This window comes from Belonocnema kinseyi, chromosome 1, assembly GCF_010883055.1.
Source record: "Belonocnema kinseyi isolate 2016_QV_RU_SX_M_011 chromosome 1, B_treatae_v1, whole genome shotgun sequence".
Classification (NCBI taxonomy): Eukaryota; Metazoa; Arthropoda; class Insecta; order Hymenoptera; family Cynipidae; genus Belonocnema; species Belonocnema kinseyi.
Window position 1 is genome coordinate 97,487,369 of NC_046657.1, and position 16,265 is coordinate 97,503,633.

Sequence of the window (16,265 nt, forward strand, 5' to 3'; positions counted from 1 at the left end):
GGCGCATACTTTGAATAAAATATTTGTTATCATTCTCTTGAAATAAATGTGTTTTTTTCTTGAAAAAATACCGGTTTCATATGTATACACCTGGTATTGTGCGTTGTTTGGCTTAAAATGTTCATTTCCGTTTATTTTTTTGGATGTTGAAAATGCTATAACTGTGATGATTTTCTTTTTTTTTTATAAAAAGAAGTCATAAGGATAAATTCTTCGCATCACGCTGTACTACGAATGGCCGTACATAGGATTTTTAAATCTTCAAAAAAATGGTCTCAACAATTTTGGAAATACTCTTGACTTTTTGAATTTGTATCCAACATAGCTGGTTAACGAACTCGATCTTTCTTTACAGTCCATAAAACGGTGCGCCAAAGCAAAATTGAATCCGAATAGTCTTTCAAAAGTTATTCGGTGTATAGGCGACAACGAAAACATTGACAGAAAGACTCCATCGTGAAACCAGTTATTTCGGATTCAGGATGTCTCGAAACGTGTTGATTTAAAGAAATTCGAGATAGTCAGTTTTTACATGAAAATAATAACTTCTCATTATGATGAGAATGTAAAAATTGATATATTTTTCTATTGAAAAATTATATTTATAAAAAGCCTGAAGCACTAACCGGTAGCTTTCCGCACAGTTGCAGTTGAATGATTTAAAATCGCTTTCGACGGCCTCCTGGATGCAATTACTCCCGCCTCTATTAACACACTCCTTCTGTACAAGAAGTGTTCGTACAATTTTCCCGAAGCATTGATCCTTGTTGATACTCCGTCAGTTTTTATTGTTTTAAAGGGAACATAGTATACTTCACGTGTCTCAGTGGGAAACAAAGAAATTATATCTGAAGCTATGTTCTGAAGTCTTTCCGCACTTATTCTGTGATAAATAAAAACCAAAATTTAAATAATTTGTTAAGACGAAGAAATATTTATTTAATGTTTATAATGAAAATAATTGCTTCATATTAAAATCTGGGTAAAACTGCATAAAAGGTCGATCACCTTCGATTTTTTTGAACTATATTCTTTTGATTAATAACGCAAATAAAAAGCAGGGTGTCGTTTTAATCACAGAAAAAAAATTCCGGCCATTTCCCAATTTTTTCCCGGTTAAAAAGCTTAAAATTTTCATTTCAAAATCTTGAAACATCTACATGTTGTTTCACATTTTTTCAAATTTTAAATTATTTTTGAAACTTTTTCAAATCTTCTAAACATCTTTAAAAATGATCCAAATTCTTCCTTAAATTGTTCCTAAAATTTTTCTAAATCCTGCAAAATTAACAATATTTCCTTCTTCCAAATTTATCTTTGGCAATTTTTGAAATCTTTTTAAAAATTCACTTAAAATTAACTATTCAAAATAAAAAGTAATTTTCAATTTTCCTAAAAATCTTAAGAAAATGTTTTTTATTCCTTTGTATTTTTTTATTTATTGAATTTTATTTATATTTTTTAATTAGTTTTTCGAAGCAATTAAAATTTTAACGCTCAAAGTCGAGCTTTTTGTTCAGTTTTGAATATTTTATTTATAGTTACTGATTTGAAATGAACAAACAAATATTTCTAAATATTAGGCAATTGTCCTTTTTCACAATTAAAACATTTCAAATTTTAAAGTTTCAAGTTTTAGACTAAAACAATATTTTAGATTTAATAAAAGACTTTAATTAGGGATATATTGTTTTGAAGTTATTTAAAATTTTGTAATAGTATATAAAGTTTCAGTCGGGTCCTTAAATTCGTTCAGCTACTAGGACTTTACAATCGAAACAGTTTAATCTTTAACGTTAAAATCTGGAAATTCTTAAATTTTCAACTGATTTCGAATCTTCTTGTAAAATTAATTATTCACTTGTTAATCCTTAATTCACAGTTCAATTTGAAAAATCATTATATATTATATTCACAGTTGATCAACTAAATAAGAAAAAAGGTTTTTTAAATCCAAAATTGTCGATTTCCAACGCTTCTATTTTTTAATTTTTAAGTCTTTAAAACAGCATTTTAAAATTCTTTAAATGAAAAATGTATGCTAAAAAATTTAAATAAAAAATTTTTAAGGGAAACATTTTCGGATTACGCATTTTAAACTGAATGATATGATAATTGAAAATGATAAAAAATCAACTAATTATTTGAAAAACTGTTTAAATCAAACTTTCACAATTTTTTAAATAAAAATTTGTAAAATTACCGATCGAAAAATAATTCCACTGTCATTTTCCGGTTTCCTGGTCCAGCGGCCACCCAGAAAAAGGAATATTCCCTCCGAACAACGCTCCACAAGTACCTATCACCCAAAAAAATCGACCCCCCCCCCCTCCCAAAAAACCGGCGGAAAGGGGTCGGGGTTGCTTATGAGTTGTAAATGCCCGTAATCATGCATGAACTAAAAGATAATAAGGAAATTAGGTCGGGATGCCTTTGAATTTAGGGGTACCTTATGTTTAGCGTGGACAAATATGAAATATTAACGTATTTAAAAAAACATAGAAAAAAAATTTTCGACAGTGAGAATCTCGATACCTCGAAAATGATAACAGAGGGACACTTTTTTCGGCTAGATTCGCGTTCAAAATAAAAAAATACATAAAAAATGTGAGGTTTAACAAAATTGAAGGTGATCGACCTTTTTGCAGTTTTGTCCAAATCTGTTCGACTCTTAATCGGAAATGCATATTTTTTCAACTTAAACTTTGATAGCGATTTTTTCTGAAAGTTATTTTTCCGAGTTGCAATAACAAAAATAGCATGTTTAAATTCTTTTCAATTCATGGGCTGCAATTTTTATTAAATGTGGAGAACTCAAAATCAGATTGACCACATAAGAATCTGAAAAAATTCCTGATTATTTAAATTTTCAATTTCAAACATTCAAAATTAAACCATTTATGATTTAAAGTATTCATAAACGAATCTGCAACTTTTAAATCGAATGCAGAACATATTTTCTAAATTTGAAGCGCTGTAAATAAAGAATTTAATTATACATTCAAAGCTTTTAGGTATTCTTTGAGAAAAGTTTCGTATACATGAAAAACTTACCCAAACTGTAAGAGTGTGTCTTCTTCTCGACGGGTATTAAAAAGAATATCTTCTTCTCTTTTGATAAGTTTATGAACTAGGTTCTCTCGAATACGAGGAACTAGTATTCCACGCTTCTTATAAGAGCTCAACATTGATAAACCATCCAAATCTTGTGAAAGGAAATTTCTCAAACCCTGCATATGGTATGACACAAGTTATATCATGTAATAAATTCTGATTGATTTGTATGCATTTTTCAAATTACAACAACCAACATTGTGGGCGAATTAATATTGAATTATCATGCATTTACAAATATAGAATATGTCATTTCTTTAGGCTGCAAGTGCTTTTAAATCAGAGAGCTCTGATTTAAAAAAGATCAATGTTATCATCAAAAATATGATCAAGAATCAAAAGGAGAATTAAACAAAATAATAATTAAATTTTTTAAGAAGGTTTTATTAAATGTACTGAAAATAAACAATTTAAAAAAATTTCCCTTTGAAAATAGGACCTGCAATAATAATAATGTGACTAAATAAAGCGTATCGTGTAAAAATTAAAATGTCATTATCATATGAATGTAATGTTCAATATTTATGTTCCTCATTTTTATTTTTACTCAGATTATTATTATTATTATTATATTATTATTATTGCAACCCGTATATTCAAAGAGAATTCATTCATTTATTTTTCAAGCATTTAATAAGACAGGGTCCAGCGATTTTTAGGAACAAAATTCAAGGTCTTTCCAGGTTTTCTATGTCAATAAATCAAGTTTTTCATTTCTCCATTTTTTACATAAAATAATCAAATAACTGTTTGCTATACATGTACAGAAATGACCCATTTTATTTTGTACGGACCACAGAAATCTCTAAAGAAAGGAGAACCACAAATAAACAAATTATTAATTTTTTGCAAACATCACAGGTTGTGCGAGTTGGTAAATTTATGTATCGAGATGGGAAAGTTCAAGATAACTGGAAAAAGGCGATTGTCGTCCCAATATACAAAAGAAAGGGGGATAAAAGCAACTGCAATAATTATAGAGATATCAACGTATTAAGTACCGTAAGTAAAATGTATTCAAAAATTCTTATTCGCAGATATGAGAAGTCCAAAATGGATTTATACCAGAAAGATCATGTACGGATGAAATATAGTAAACTTACACTTATTTGAATGGCCTGGAAATGAATACGACCAATTATTTGAACGCTGGAAGGCCCCCACCTCTACCGTGAGTTGTCAGGTTATTTTAGTCAAACGACGTTCATTGGCTGCCCCGGTCTTGTATCGATGCACCTCTTGTAAGCAGCTTTTTCAACTGTATATGTACCGAAAAGCAAGGGTCGATTTTAAATCTATAAATACTATCAATAATAATATTTTTCGGTACATGCGCAGTTGAAAAATCGCGGCCCGTTACTAACTTGGTGCCTTCATACTAAATCGGTGGAATCAAAATATAAACACTCAGAGACCGTCTGAACCGTTTCCAAATGGAATGTATAATATTCCGCAATCTCCACATTTGAGGACCCGCACACTACGCCTTTCCGCTATGCTGTATTTATTCCGCTGATAAAAATTCGCGGTTCGTTTGCATGTCAGAATTTTTGTTTACGTGCGACGTGAAAAATATAACATTTTCTTGAAGTAGTGTAATTTGCCATCTAAAAACCAGTATCGTAGAACCAAAAAACGACTCAAATATTTCGCGGAATAGCGAGTCTTGCAGCACGACGTATCGCGAAGACATGCTAGGCTAGGTGGAAATTTCATTTCGTTTTTTTTTTACATTTTTTATTTCGTTACACTAGATTACTAGAAGGTCGTCACTCGACAAAAGAATGGAACGTGATTGAAAAATTAGATTTTACACTTGAGAAACATTACTATTTGTACATTTATGACTTAATTTTACATTTAGGATATTTTCTCGAAAAATTTTTCTGCATTCCCATGACGTCATGCTAAAATACTCAATTCAAACCAACCAGGTCTTCCCGCTCTTGGGGCATTTTTTTAAATTGGTCAGCCATTGACGTGACCGTGACCGTACATCCCGTACAGGTACCGTGGTGGGAGGTGAAACGTTCAAATAAGCGCGTGCAGGGGAGTTCAAATATGTGGAACTTTAAATAAGTGGTAGTTTAAATAAGTGGAAGTTTACAGTATTTATAGCTTGAGGCAGTTCACAGAAATATATTTAAGAGTAAATAAAAAAGTTTTCAGTCCATTTGTTGACCTGCAAAAAGCGTTTGATGGACAATTGTCTAAATAAAACCCTTCGACAAAGAAGGTGTGAATCTCGGGACAGTGAAGGTGCGTGAGTTAGCGTTCGCAGATGATTAGGTTGTTATGGCAGAATTAATCGAAGACTTGCAAAGAATGATGAGCAAACTGAATACAAGTATGAAGGATATGGGCACTAATGATGGAAAAATAGATGCAGAGATCGATAGGCGTATAAATAAGCATAAGAAAGTTATGGTAGAGCGGGTCTCATTGTCAGAAGTAAAAATATATCAGTTAAAGCTAAAATGGCGGTACATAATTGTATATTTACAGCAGACGTGTTGAACGGCAGCGAGATCTGGATATGCCGAGAAAAGGATAAAGTAAAATTAACGCGGTTGAAATGCAATACCTGCACATTATGTGCGGTAAAACGCTAACGGACAAGGTTAGTAACGTCAGAATCCTCAAAAGGATGTGGTTTAGATGACACAGTATTTGACAGAAATAAAAGAAATTTGATGATTTGGGCATGTTGAGAGAATGAAATATGACCGACTGACGAAACAAGTATATCAAAGTGAAGTAAAGAGCTTGCATGAAGAAATGCATGGACGTGAAGGAAGCTAAAAAAGTATGTCATGACATAAAAGTGTGACGATAAATAGACTATAAAAAATTCATGATGAAGTGTATTAGTGGAGTGAATGCCACCTGAAACAAAAGACCTTGGACACTAATGAGCCAAAGTGGAGAGCTTTAGATAATTACTTTTTGAAGCTCTTCACATGGATGATCGCTAGAGAGATTAATCTTTAAAATCCTTGAAATCTTAGGGAAATATTTGAAATATCTGTAAAACATTTCTTTAATCTTTGTTTGTGAAATCTTTTATGCTCATTTGAAATATTCTCAAATTGGTTAAAACCTTTTTTAATTGTTTAAAATCTTTAAACTGTTTTAAAATCTGGTGTACTGTACCCTCCTTAAAATCTTTTAAATTCTTGAAATCGTTTAAAATCTCCAATAAACTTTCATAAAACCTTTAAAATCGTTGTGAAATCTTTCTGAAACCGTTTGTTTTCATTAAAATATTTGAAATCCTTTGCAAAATATTTTGAAACCTTCTAAAAAATGTTGAAATGTTTGAAATCTGTCAAATCTTTGAAATCTCATGCATGCTTTTTTCGAATCTATGAAATCATTGAAATCTTTATGAAACGTTCGAAATCTTTGTGTAATTTTTGTGAAATCTTTCGAATCTAGACTTTTTTTTTAATCTTTGAAATCCTTGAAATCTGTCTGATTTCTTTTCTATTCATTAAAATATTTGAAATCTTTGAAACCTGATTTTTTCATTCTTTGAAATCCTTGAAATATTTACGAGGCGTTCGGAGTCTTTGGGATTTTTAAAAAATCTTTCGAATCTAATGTAAGCGATTTTTTTAAATCTTTTTAAAACCGTTTTTATTCATTAAAATTTTTAAACTGAAATCTTTTGAAATCTTTAGTAATGTTTTGTAATCTGTTGTACACTCAAAAACCGAGTGGTGAAATTCATGAAAAATCCGTTATATGGCCATGGCTCATTCTAATTCTGAAACTGAATTAACACTGCAATTTTCAAGTAATAATTTTTGTAATTTGTAAATAGAATATCACAAAAAATTATACTTTACTATTCTGTATTAGCAGAGAAAGAACTAAAAACTTACAGAATTATTCACAATATTAAGGTATGTTCATTGCAATCTATGAAGTAATTAGAACAGTCTGCAAACTGTGCCTTAAAATCTCTTTATTTATTTTGCAATGAACAAAAGATAAATTAAATCTTAGTAAATAAAAAACTTTTCATCAGCAAGATTTCTTCTAAGCGAAATATTTCTTTCATAATAGACTAAAATATTTAAATTACTCCTCGAACTACAATAAAATAACTGTTTTAAAAGAAAAAAAAGAATAATTCAAATTCAAGGTTCTTGTGAAAAATGCAAGGAGAATTCCAGATTTTCAACGTTATCAAGGTCGCTATAGACACCCTGTTATAGCTTGTTTAAAAAATTCTATACTATCTAACACCTTTGCATTGATGAACATATTTTTAGGGGTTTCTTACTATATAAAAATCTACCCGGGGGGGGGGGCATATTTAATACAATTTGGTATTTAAATTAGAAATACATATGTATGGAAAGTTTTAAAGCGATTGAATATATGGAAGTGCGTAAAAATTGAAATATGAGAATAGACCTGACAAACCCACACAGCAAGTCCAACAAAAGTTTGAAAAAACACAAAAACTTACCGTAACGTCAGTCGATGAAATGGTTTTCGGAATATTATTTTGTACTTGATTGATATTTCGATTAAAATTTGTTCCAGAGAGATCATTTGGAAGGCATGTTTCTGTACTACCTGCTAGATCAGAATTATATCCTGGAAAAATATGTTTTGGTTTAAAATACTTATGGATAAATATACCATAGTCGAATTTTATTGTAACACGTAAAACAGTATTCGTCAAACAAACCTTTAATAGAACCAGGAGACAAATGTGACAGCTTGTTGCTTAACTAAAAAATATATAAAATGAAATTATTTTATTGAAGTTAAATAAATATGAAATTGCACACTACGAAGTTGTACTTACTTGGATCAAGTAAACTTTGCGTTCTGTTGCCAAACTGCAAAAAAAAATCAATTGAAATCGGCGGATTGAAATTGGGAAATTAAATATCAATCAACAATTCTAGTGGAACACAATTCAATTACAAAATGATAAATTGCATTCAACGAAACGTAATGAAAGCTACACTGTAAATTAAAACAATTGAAATGGAACTATCCTGAATTTGAAACAATTAAAATTCAGGAATTTTAATTCCAAACGTTCAATAATGTAACATTATAAAATGGAAGGCTTTCACGTTGAAACGTTTTAGATTGAACAATTAAAATGTGAGATAAAAAAATTTTAATTCAAGTTTTAAAATCTGAATAATTTTAAATTGATGGCTCTTGAAAAATGATGGTTTTTAAATTAAAAAAGATATTCAAACATGCACAATTTTTAACCTTGAAATTATATAAATTGACATTTTAAATTGGAAACGTACAGCAATTCTGAAGTTAATAAAAATAATAATTTCATACTAATATCATGTAACATTAAAATTGTTTGTACTTTATTAGATCAGAATGTATAAAATTTCCAGTAAAGAAATATATCCACGCTGTCATTTTCATGGTTGAAAGTAAAATAATCTTTAATTGTAAACCTTCAAAATTGATCTATTCCAAAAATGTTCGATCTAATATAATTTTAAATTGCACGATCATGAACATCGTTTAAAACGGAACTCTTTTGAAATTACAACTATGTAAGAAAAACGTTTTTTATACTGGAATCCTTTAAAATCGTATTATTTGAATTTAGATTAACAGTATTGCCCAAGTGTAGTTGATACTTTGGAACATTGATTATTTTAAGGAACAAATTAAAAATTTACCATATGGAACATTTCAATTTCAAATTATTTAATTTGAATCACTTCGATGTTCGCTGAAAAATGGTCAAGATATGAATATTCACTACTGGAATAACCGATTTAAAATAGTTCAATTTTGATAACTTTAATTTAACCTTGAATGCACACCGCGGATATCAACCACGGTACATTTTTGCATGTAAGTGAAGTTAAAATAAAAATTTCCCTTGGGGCATTCGAGCAGTCGTCATTTATCTCAATTGTAAGCAAATCGTATATTTAGAATTTACTTCGGAATTTTATTTGCAAAAATAACCGTCTTCAAAGTATGCATATGTCGCAGACACCCAGGATACACGGGTATCCACCATAAACAAATTCATGTTTGAGAAATTAATTGAGCGGTTATAATAAATTAATAATTTTTTATTAACTATTGTATTCTTATAAATAGCAGTCTGGAATTTTGTGATAATTTTGAATATTTATAATGGTTTTTGTCTGTAATCCAATTTGAAGTTATGCAAAAGTATAATAAAAATAAATGGAAGTATATTTCTCATTGTTATAAGCAACAAATAGAAACAAATGCAGAGTTTAAGTAATATTTGAAAGTTCGAGGTACTTTTTTGGACATATGGTTTGCCAGTGATATTCCGGAGCGTTACATTGACATTTTATGAAAAATATGATTGTTAAAAACAAATCGCCTAAGCTTATTCGCTGTTTGTGCAATTTTTTAAAGATTGCGCTCCTTTTTTCAGAAATTTATTTCAATTGGTTTACCACGGATATTTCGGAGCGTTACATTGACATTTCACGAAAAAAATGATTTATTATAAAGAAATCGCATAAGCGAAGTAGCTGTTTGTGCAAACACTGAACTCCAGGAATACAGTGGATTCCATTAATTCCTTGAATTTAATGAATTCAGTACATTCCTTGAATTCTGCGAATATCATAAATTCGTTGAATTTCATGAATTCTTTGAATTCCTTGAAGTTCCATAGATTTCTTGAATCCCATGAATTCCTTGAATTCGGTACATTCCTTGAATTCTGCGAATTTCACAAATTCCTTGAATTCTATTAATTTCATTAATTTTTGTAATTCCTCGAAAATCCGTAGATTTCTTGAATCGCATGGATTCCTTGAATTCGGTACATTCCTTGAATTCTGCGAATTTAATAAATTCCTTGTATTCCATTAATTTCATGAATTTTTTGTATTCCTGGAAGTTCCGTAGATTCATTGCATCCCATGAATTCCTTTAATTCGGTACATTCCTTGAATTCGGTAAATTTAATAAATTCCTTGAATTCCATTAATTTCATGAATTTTTTTAATTCCTCGAAGTTCCGTAGATTTCTTGAATTCTACGAATTCCTTGAATTCGGTAAATTCCTTGAATTCTGCGAATTTCATAAATTCCATTAATTTTAAAAATTCCTGGAAGTTCCGTGAGGCCCATGTATTTCTCGAATCCCATGAATTTCTTGAATTCTGCGAATTTTATATCTTATTTCTTGAATTCCGTCAAATCAGTGAATTCCGTGGATTTCTTGAATCCCATGAATTCCTTGAATTCAGTGCATTCCTGAAATTCTTAGAATTTCAACAATTCCTTGAATTCCATTAATTTCCTTGAATTTCACGAATCCTTTGAATTTCTTGAATTCCATTAATGTCCGCGAATTTCATGAATTCTTTGAATTCCATGAATCCCGTGAACTCCGTGAGTTCCTTGGATTTCTTTAATCTCATGAATTCCTTTAATTACAAGAATTCCGTGGGAGATCCACAAGAGTGTAGTCCGTGAATTTCATGAATTCCATAAATTCCTTGAATTCCATTAGATTCCGTGAATTCATTGAATTGCATGAATTCCATTAATTCCTTGAATTCTCTGAATTCCTCGTGCAAAAATGCCTCACCGCACCCTAAGAAATTTCTCTTCAAAAACTGCCCAAAAAACGAACATGTTTAGGCTGCCTTTAACAATAATTGCAACAAAAATTGCAATTTCAATTGCATGATTATTTTAATAATTGAAAAAGGTGGTGGAACCCAGGTATCATAAGTGTATCAGACATATGGGTTTGACACCCCTAACACACCCCCACGAGTGCCTGAAAACTACCCTTAAAACAAAAAATGTCAATTCTTCATGAAATCGACCTTTTGAACAATGTATTCTCGGTTCTTTTTCTTAAAATTATTAATATTTGTTTAAATATCTTTTTCCCGAAAATTCGTCCCCTCCCCCCTAAAAATTATTACTATTAGTCTAGAGGGATATTTATTAACATTCGTTAATTAATTATTTATTATTTAAACAAATGGAATTTGTTTCAACAATTTTTTTCGAAAATTCTTTTTTTCCTTAAAAATGATTATTATTGGTCTAGTGGAATATTTATTAACATTACTTTATTGATTTTCAATTGTTTAAACAAATGGAATTTGTTTAAATATTTTTTAAATAAAAATTATTAATATTTCTTCAGTGAATATTTATCAACATTGTTTAATTAACTTCATTATTTAAAAATTGTAATACAAATTATTACTTGAAGATAACTGATAAATTAATTATTAATCAGTAATTAATTATTACTGATAAGTATTTCCCTACAGCCACAGCAATAATTTTTATTTAAAAAAAATTCGAAACGAAATTATTCAAACAAATTTCATTTGTTTAAATAATTGAAAATTAATGAACTAATGTTAATAAATATTCCACTAGACCAATAGTGATAATTTTCAGGGAAAAAACGAATTTTCAAACATAAATTATTCAAACAAATAACATTTGTTTAAGCAATCACAAATTAATAAACCAATGTTATTAAATATTCCACTAGACTAATAGTAATAACTTTAAGGGGGGGGGGATTTTCGAAATTTTTTTAAAAACAAATTTCATTTGTTTAAATAATTAATAATGAATTAACCAATGATAATAAATATGGCATAAATATGCCAAAATACCCATATGTCTGATACATAAAATCCTTCTTTGGGTAATTCTCAACAGGCCCCCATACTTTACTGTCACATTTTTTGAAACCCTACAAAATTATTCGAAAAACTGAAAAAAGTGATTTTTCACCATGCATTTTACATGGGAAACTTCAACTCAAAACCGGCAATTGAAATTAGGGGGATCGTTGCCGTCTCAAGAAAAAGCGTTTTTGCGCCACCCTAGTGTGCACACAAGGGTTAAGAATAATTTTTTGAATTCGTCAATTAAAATTTATTTAATTTTTCACTGTCTTCTAATTATGAATCTACGAATTTAAAATAAATTAAAATTTGAAAAAAATTATACAGCTTTAATCCAAAATTTACAATGGTTTACCTATTGAAGAATTTTATTCGAATGTCAACAATTTTGAAGGACTGTAATTTTTAACGTTTTAATTTGAAATCATAATTTTTGTCAGGTTTAGAATGTTCCATTCTTACATATTTCCACGATAAATCGCTAGTCAACTTAAAATATTACAGTTTTTAAAATATTTATTTAATTTACATTTGGTTTATCTCATTGTTTAAGTTTTTAAAGCTATATTTAAAAATTTTTATTTTGAAAATGATCGATCCGCAATTAAAATGGGAAGATTTCTTAAAGCATAAACGTTTCGAATTACAACTTGTAAACTCAGATTTCAAACTTAAAAATGTTACAAATTCAAGTTTTTGAATTAAAAAAAAACTTCAACTTGAACTCACTAAAAACTCCATTATTTCACGTGTTACCAAATATGTTTTGAAAATTATACTTGGATGAAAAATAACAAATTAAGAGAGAGCGGCGAACGCTCAAACTCAGTCACAAAAATTATAAATCTGACGTAGAACATTCAAAATTTCAAAAGAATTTGAAATCAAACTTAATAATATAATTTCATCTAATATCAAGCGAATTGGACTAATTCAAGTATTTTTTATCAAACAATGCCCTCCATCTACAATTCATGAAATAGATTCACTTACACGTGCTTACTTCCTCCATCTGCATCTTCGGAAGGAGAAATTTTTGAAATTTCTTTCAATAATTGTACAATATCCTCCAAGTGTTTCACTCTTTCTCGATCAGGTATTGAAACTTCATTCAATCGAAGGAATATCTACAATGGAAATAAAAAACTATAAACTACTCTTGTCATTTTTAGGATACTAAACAAAGTTTTCTATTTTTTCAGATACACTTACACGAACTCTTAAATCACTCAGTACAATTAGGCGTTTCTCAAGCCTCACAAAATCATCTTCCCAGTAACTCCACATTATGCTTTTTGTACCAATATTTGTTTCCCATTCCTTAAATTGAGACTTAATAGATTGATGATTATCTACAATAAAACGATAAGCTACTTCGGCTTGTAATATTTTTGACTTCTCGTTGCAAAATTCTTCCGAAATATCAGACATTTCGGATTCCAATTTAGTACTTGTTTCATCGTCATGTTCGATTTTTACAGTGAAGAATGATGGCTGCTGAATATCAGGAAGGATACCATCTGGCATTTGTAACCTTTCTTTGAGAAGTACTTCGTCTATTTTATCCACCTCAGAAGCTTCTGGAGCATGAGGCAATTCAGTCTTAATTTCAACATTTTCAACTTCCACTTCAGTATTCATAATTTCTTCCATCTCATAGCATCTATAGACCTCATCAATTTCAGACTGAGGAGGTTGTTTAAGTTTTACTAAATATGACGACTTCACAGTAGAGTATTCATTCCAGAAATTGTATTTTCCTAGAAAATCAATCTCTATTTTTATAAAAAAAATAATTGCAGGTAGAGTTAAAGGATTTTTCTGTAAATGGCCATTTATGTACCCCAAAGTGTTATACTTCAAAAAGTTTGATAAAATCAACAGTTTTATAAATAAAAATATTTCTGCAATCTGTAGTAAAGGAAAAAACAGGAGGAAAATTTAACCGGTTTTGGGCTCAGCTAGCTATTTCAGCCATAACTTTTGACCAAGTTAATATTTATGCAGACATATGTATATCAATGGTAACTGCTGGCGAGAGAATTCATTTGATTCCGCCAAAAAGAAGAAAGTTATTAAACTTTTTATGGAGTATAAAACATAGTTGTTTAAACAAACTATTATTGTTTATAACTATCTGCTCCTATATTATTGATCGATAGTGGAAGTTTATCTCAAATTTTTGTTAACTTTTCAATTAATGAGGTGACAATTAATGCAAAGCTGCATAACAAACATAATTGTTTAAAGGAACTATTATTGTTTAAAACTATTTTCTCTTAGATAATTGCTAGGGAATTGTGAATTTTTCTCAAATTTTTAATTTGCCTTGACTTTTTAATTATGAACAAATAAGAAATCAAAATGAGAAAAAATCATTTTTTAAACAATCTCTTTCTTTTTTTGTAAATAGATTTTTCTGAAATAAAACAGATATTTGCTCTTAACTAAAACTTCAAAGGAAACCCGAAAATTACAGAAAAACCCTAAACATTATATCATTACTCTAAGAAAAGATATTTACAACAAAAATTGTTAAACAATTTTGTTTCTCAATTTGCATTAATTATTATCTCACTAAGTAAGTAGTGGACAAAAAGTAGAAATTTTCAGCAACAAAAACCGTCACTATCTAGCATTACTATAGGTGAAGACAGTTATAAACAATAATAATTTTCTTAAACAATTATGTTTTTTAAATTTCACTAATTGTTAACTCGCTCTAAATAAATTTATTATTTCTGTTTAATTCAATTGATTATTGCCTCGCTCTAACTATAAAGTTGAAAAATTCGGAAAAAATCGCTACTTTAAAACTCTGTTCTAAAAGAAAATTGCTACAAACAATTAAAATTTATTTAAACAATGTATTTAAACATAAAATTATCGACAAAAACTCGCAAAACCCAATTTTTTCACTTATGGGTTTTTTTGAAACCCTATAAGACAGACTTACGAGGATACTATTTAAAAAGTAATTTTTGATTCGTATTCTATGGCTAATTGTAAACAGAAATGTTTACTTTCAACTCAATTCATCAAATGTCGATAATTCTGAATAAAATTTACAAAAACGCATTTTTTTTCTTATGGAAAATACGTAGCATGAAACTTCGTATATAAAAAATGTTCGCGCCCCACAGTGGTCTGGAATAGGAATTTACTGTTTATAATCACCTACAGATCGTATTATCTAACCGATTACATTTTTTTATCATAAATGTTCAGCATTAGAATGATAAGACAACTGTAATTTGCGATTTGATAATTTTTTCACAAAGCAACAGGATGCAAACAAACAAAGCGACAAAATTGTCAATTTAAGCTTTGTAAATTTTTATCTGAAGAAAAAATACAGAAAGAAACTCACTATTAGCTGCAATTATTGCATCAACATTCATAGAACAGAAATAATAATAATAATAATATACCAAATTATTATGAACAATTTCTCATAAATAAATTCCTACCAACGAAATTAATTAAAGAATAATTTATGTGATTGTTATTAACACTTTTCACAAACAAAAATTCACATTTATTATTTTAAAAAAAGAGACGTTTTTTCACTAAGTAACAATCTGCGTAACTGTTAATAACAATTTCTATAAAAAATGTCACAATCTGCCATTTGCTTGTAGGAAAACGTAATTTTTCTTCAATCATTTTTATGATAAGCTTAATTGTGATATTGAACCAACTAAATTAATTAGCAATTGATATGTCTGTTTGTTATAAATAGTTTTGCAGACAAAATGCATATTCTTACACAAAATAACTTTTTTCTACGATCAAACAGAAGATTCTGACATTTTGTTAATAGAAATTGTTACTAACAAGTACGCAAATTTTTACTGAGTGTCTCATATCCGGTTTCGGAATCACTGTCAGTTTAATATCGTATAATTTCAGTAGAAAAACGTCTCTTTGGTATGTAAAATGATAAATTTTAGTTTTTGTTTTAAAAATTTGTAGATCAAATAAATTATTTTTTAATCCATTGCGTTGGTCAATGATTCCGTGAAATGTTTCTCCAGTAAAAATTGAAGAAAAAATAGTTTTTTTTTCAGCGAGGGAACGGCCGACTGGGACATTTGTTGAATGAAATTTGTATCATAAATCTATATTCTTTACGTTTCATAAACCTCAAAATATATAAATGCCTTTGAAGACAATTCTGAATTATTTTTGTATAGAAAAATCCATTTAGCTATGCAAAATCTTATTTATTGAGAATTCGTTTATAAAAATGCCCGATTTTATCACTTTATTTGTTTATATATTGTTGTCCTGTAAAAAAATTAACAAATCACAAGCCACAGCTCACCGAAAAATATAATGCTGGGCATTTAAAAAAAATCTTTAAAATCGATTAAGACATACAACCTGTGGGCGATTGTAATCAGTAAATTACTATCCTAGACCACTGTGCCCTACTGTGCAATAGAATGGCAATGAAAGATTAAATAATTAAATACC

At 29.1% G+C, this 16,265-nt stretch overlaps 1 protein-coding gene across 1 annotated transcript in view; it reads right to left on the reverse strand.

The window, feature by feature from the left end:
• Positions 1-16,265, reverse strand: part of LOC117175223 — a 35,067-nt gene that overhangs the window by 15,158 nt on the left and 3,644 nt on the right. The window contains exons 2-8 of the mRNA XM_033364887.1: positions 12,999-13,546; positions 12,780-12,913; positions 7,940-7,973; positions 7,820-7,862; positions 7,595-7,725; positions 3,055-3,230; positions 627-883 (exon numbers count right to left, since the gene is read on the reverse strand). Of these exons, the coding sequence (XP_033220778.1) occupies positions 627-883; positions 3,055-3,230; positions 7,595-7,725; positions 7,820-7,862; positions 7,940-7,973; positions 12,780-12,913; positions 12,999-13,439 (1,216 nt within the window). The 5' untranslated portion in view covers positions 13,440-13,546. The remainder of the gene's footprint in view (positions 1-626; positions 884-3,054; positions 3,231-7,594; positions 7,726-7,819; positions 7,863-7,939; positions 7,974-12,779; positions 12,914-12,998; positions 13,547-16,265) is intronic.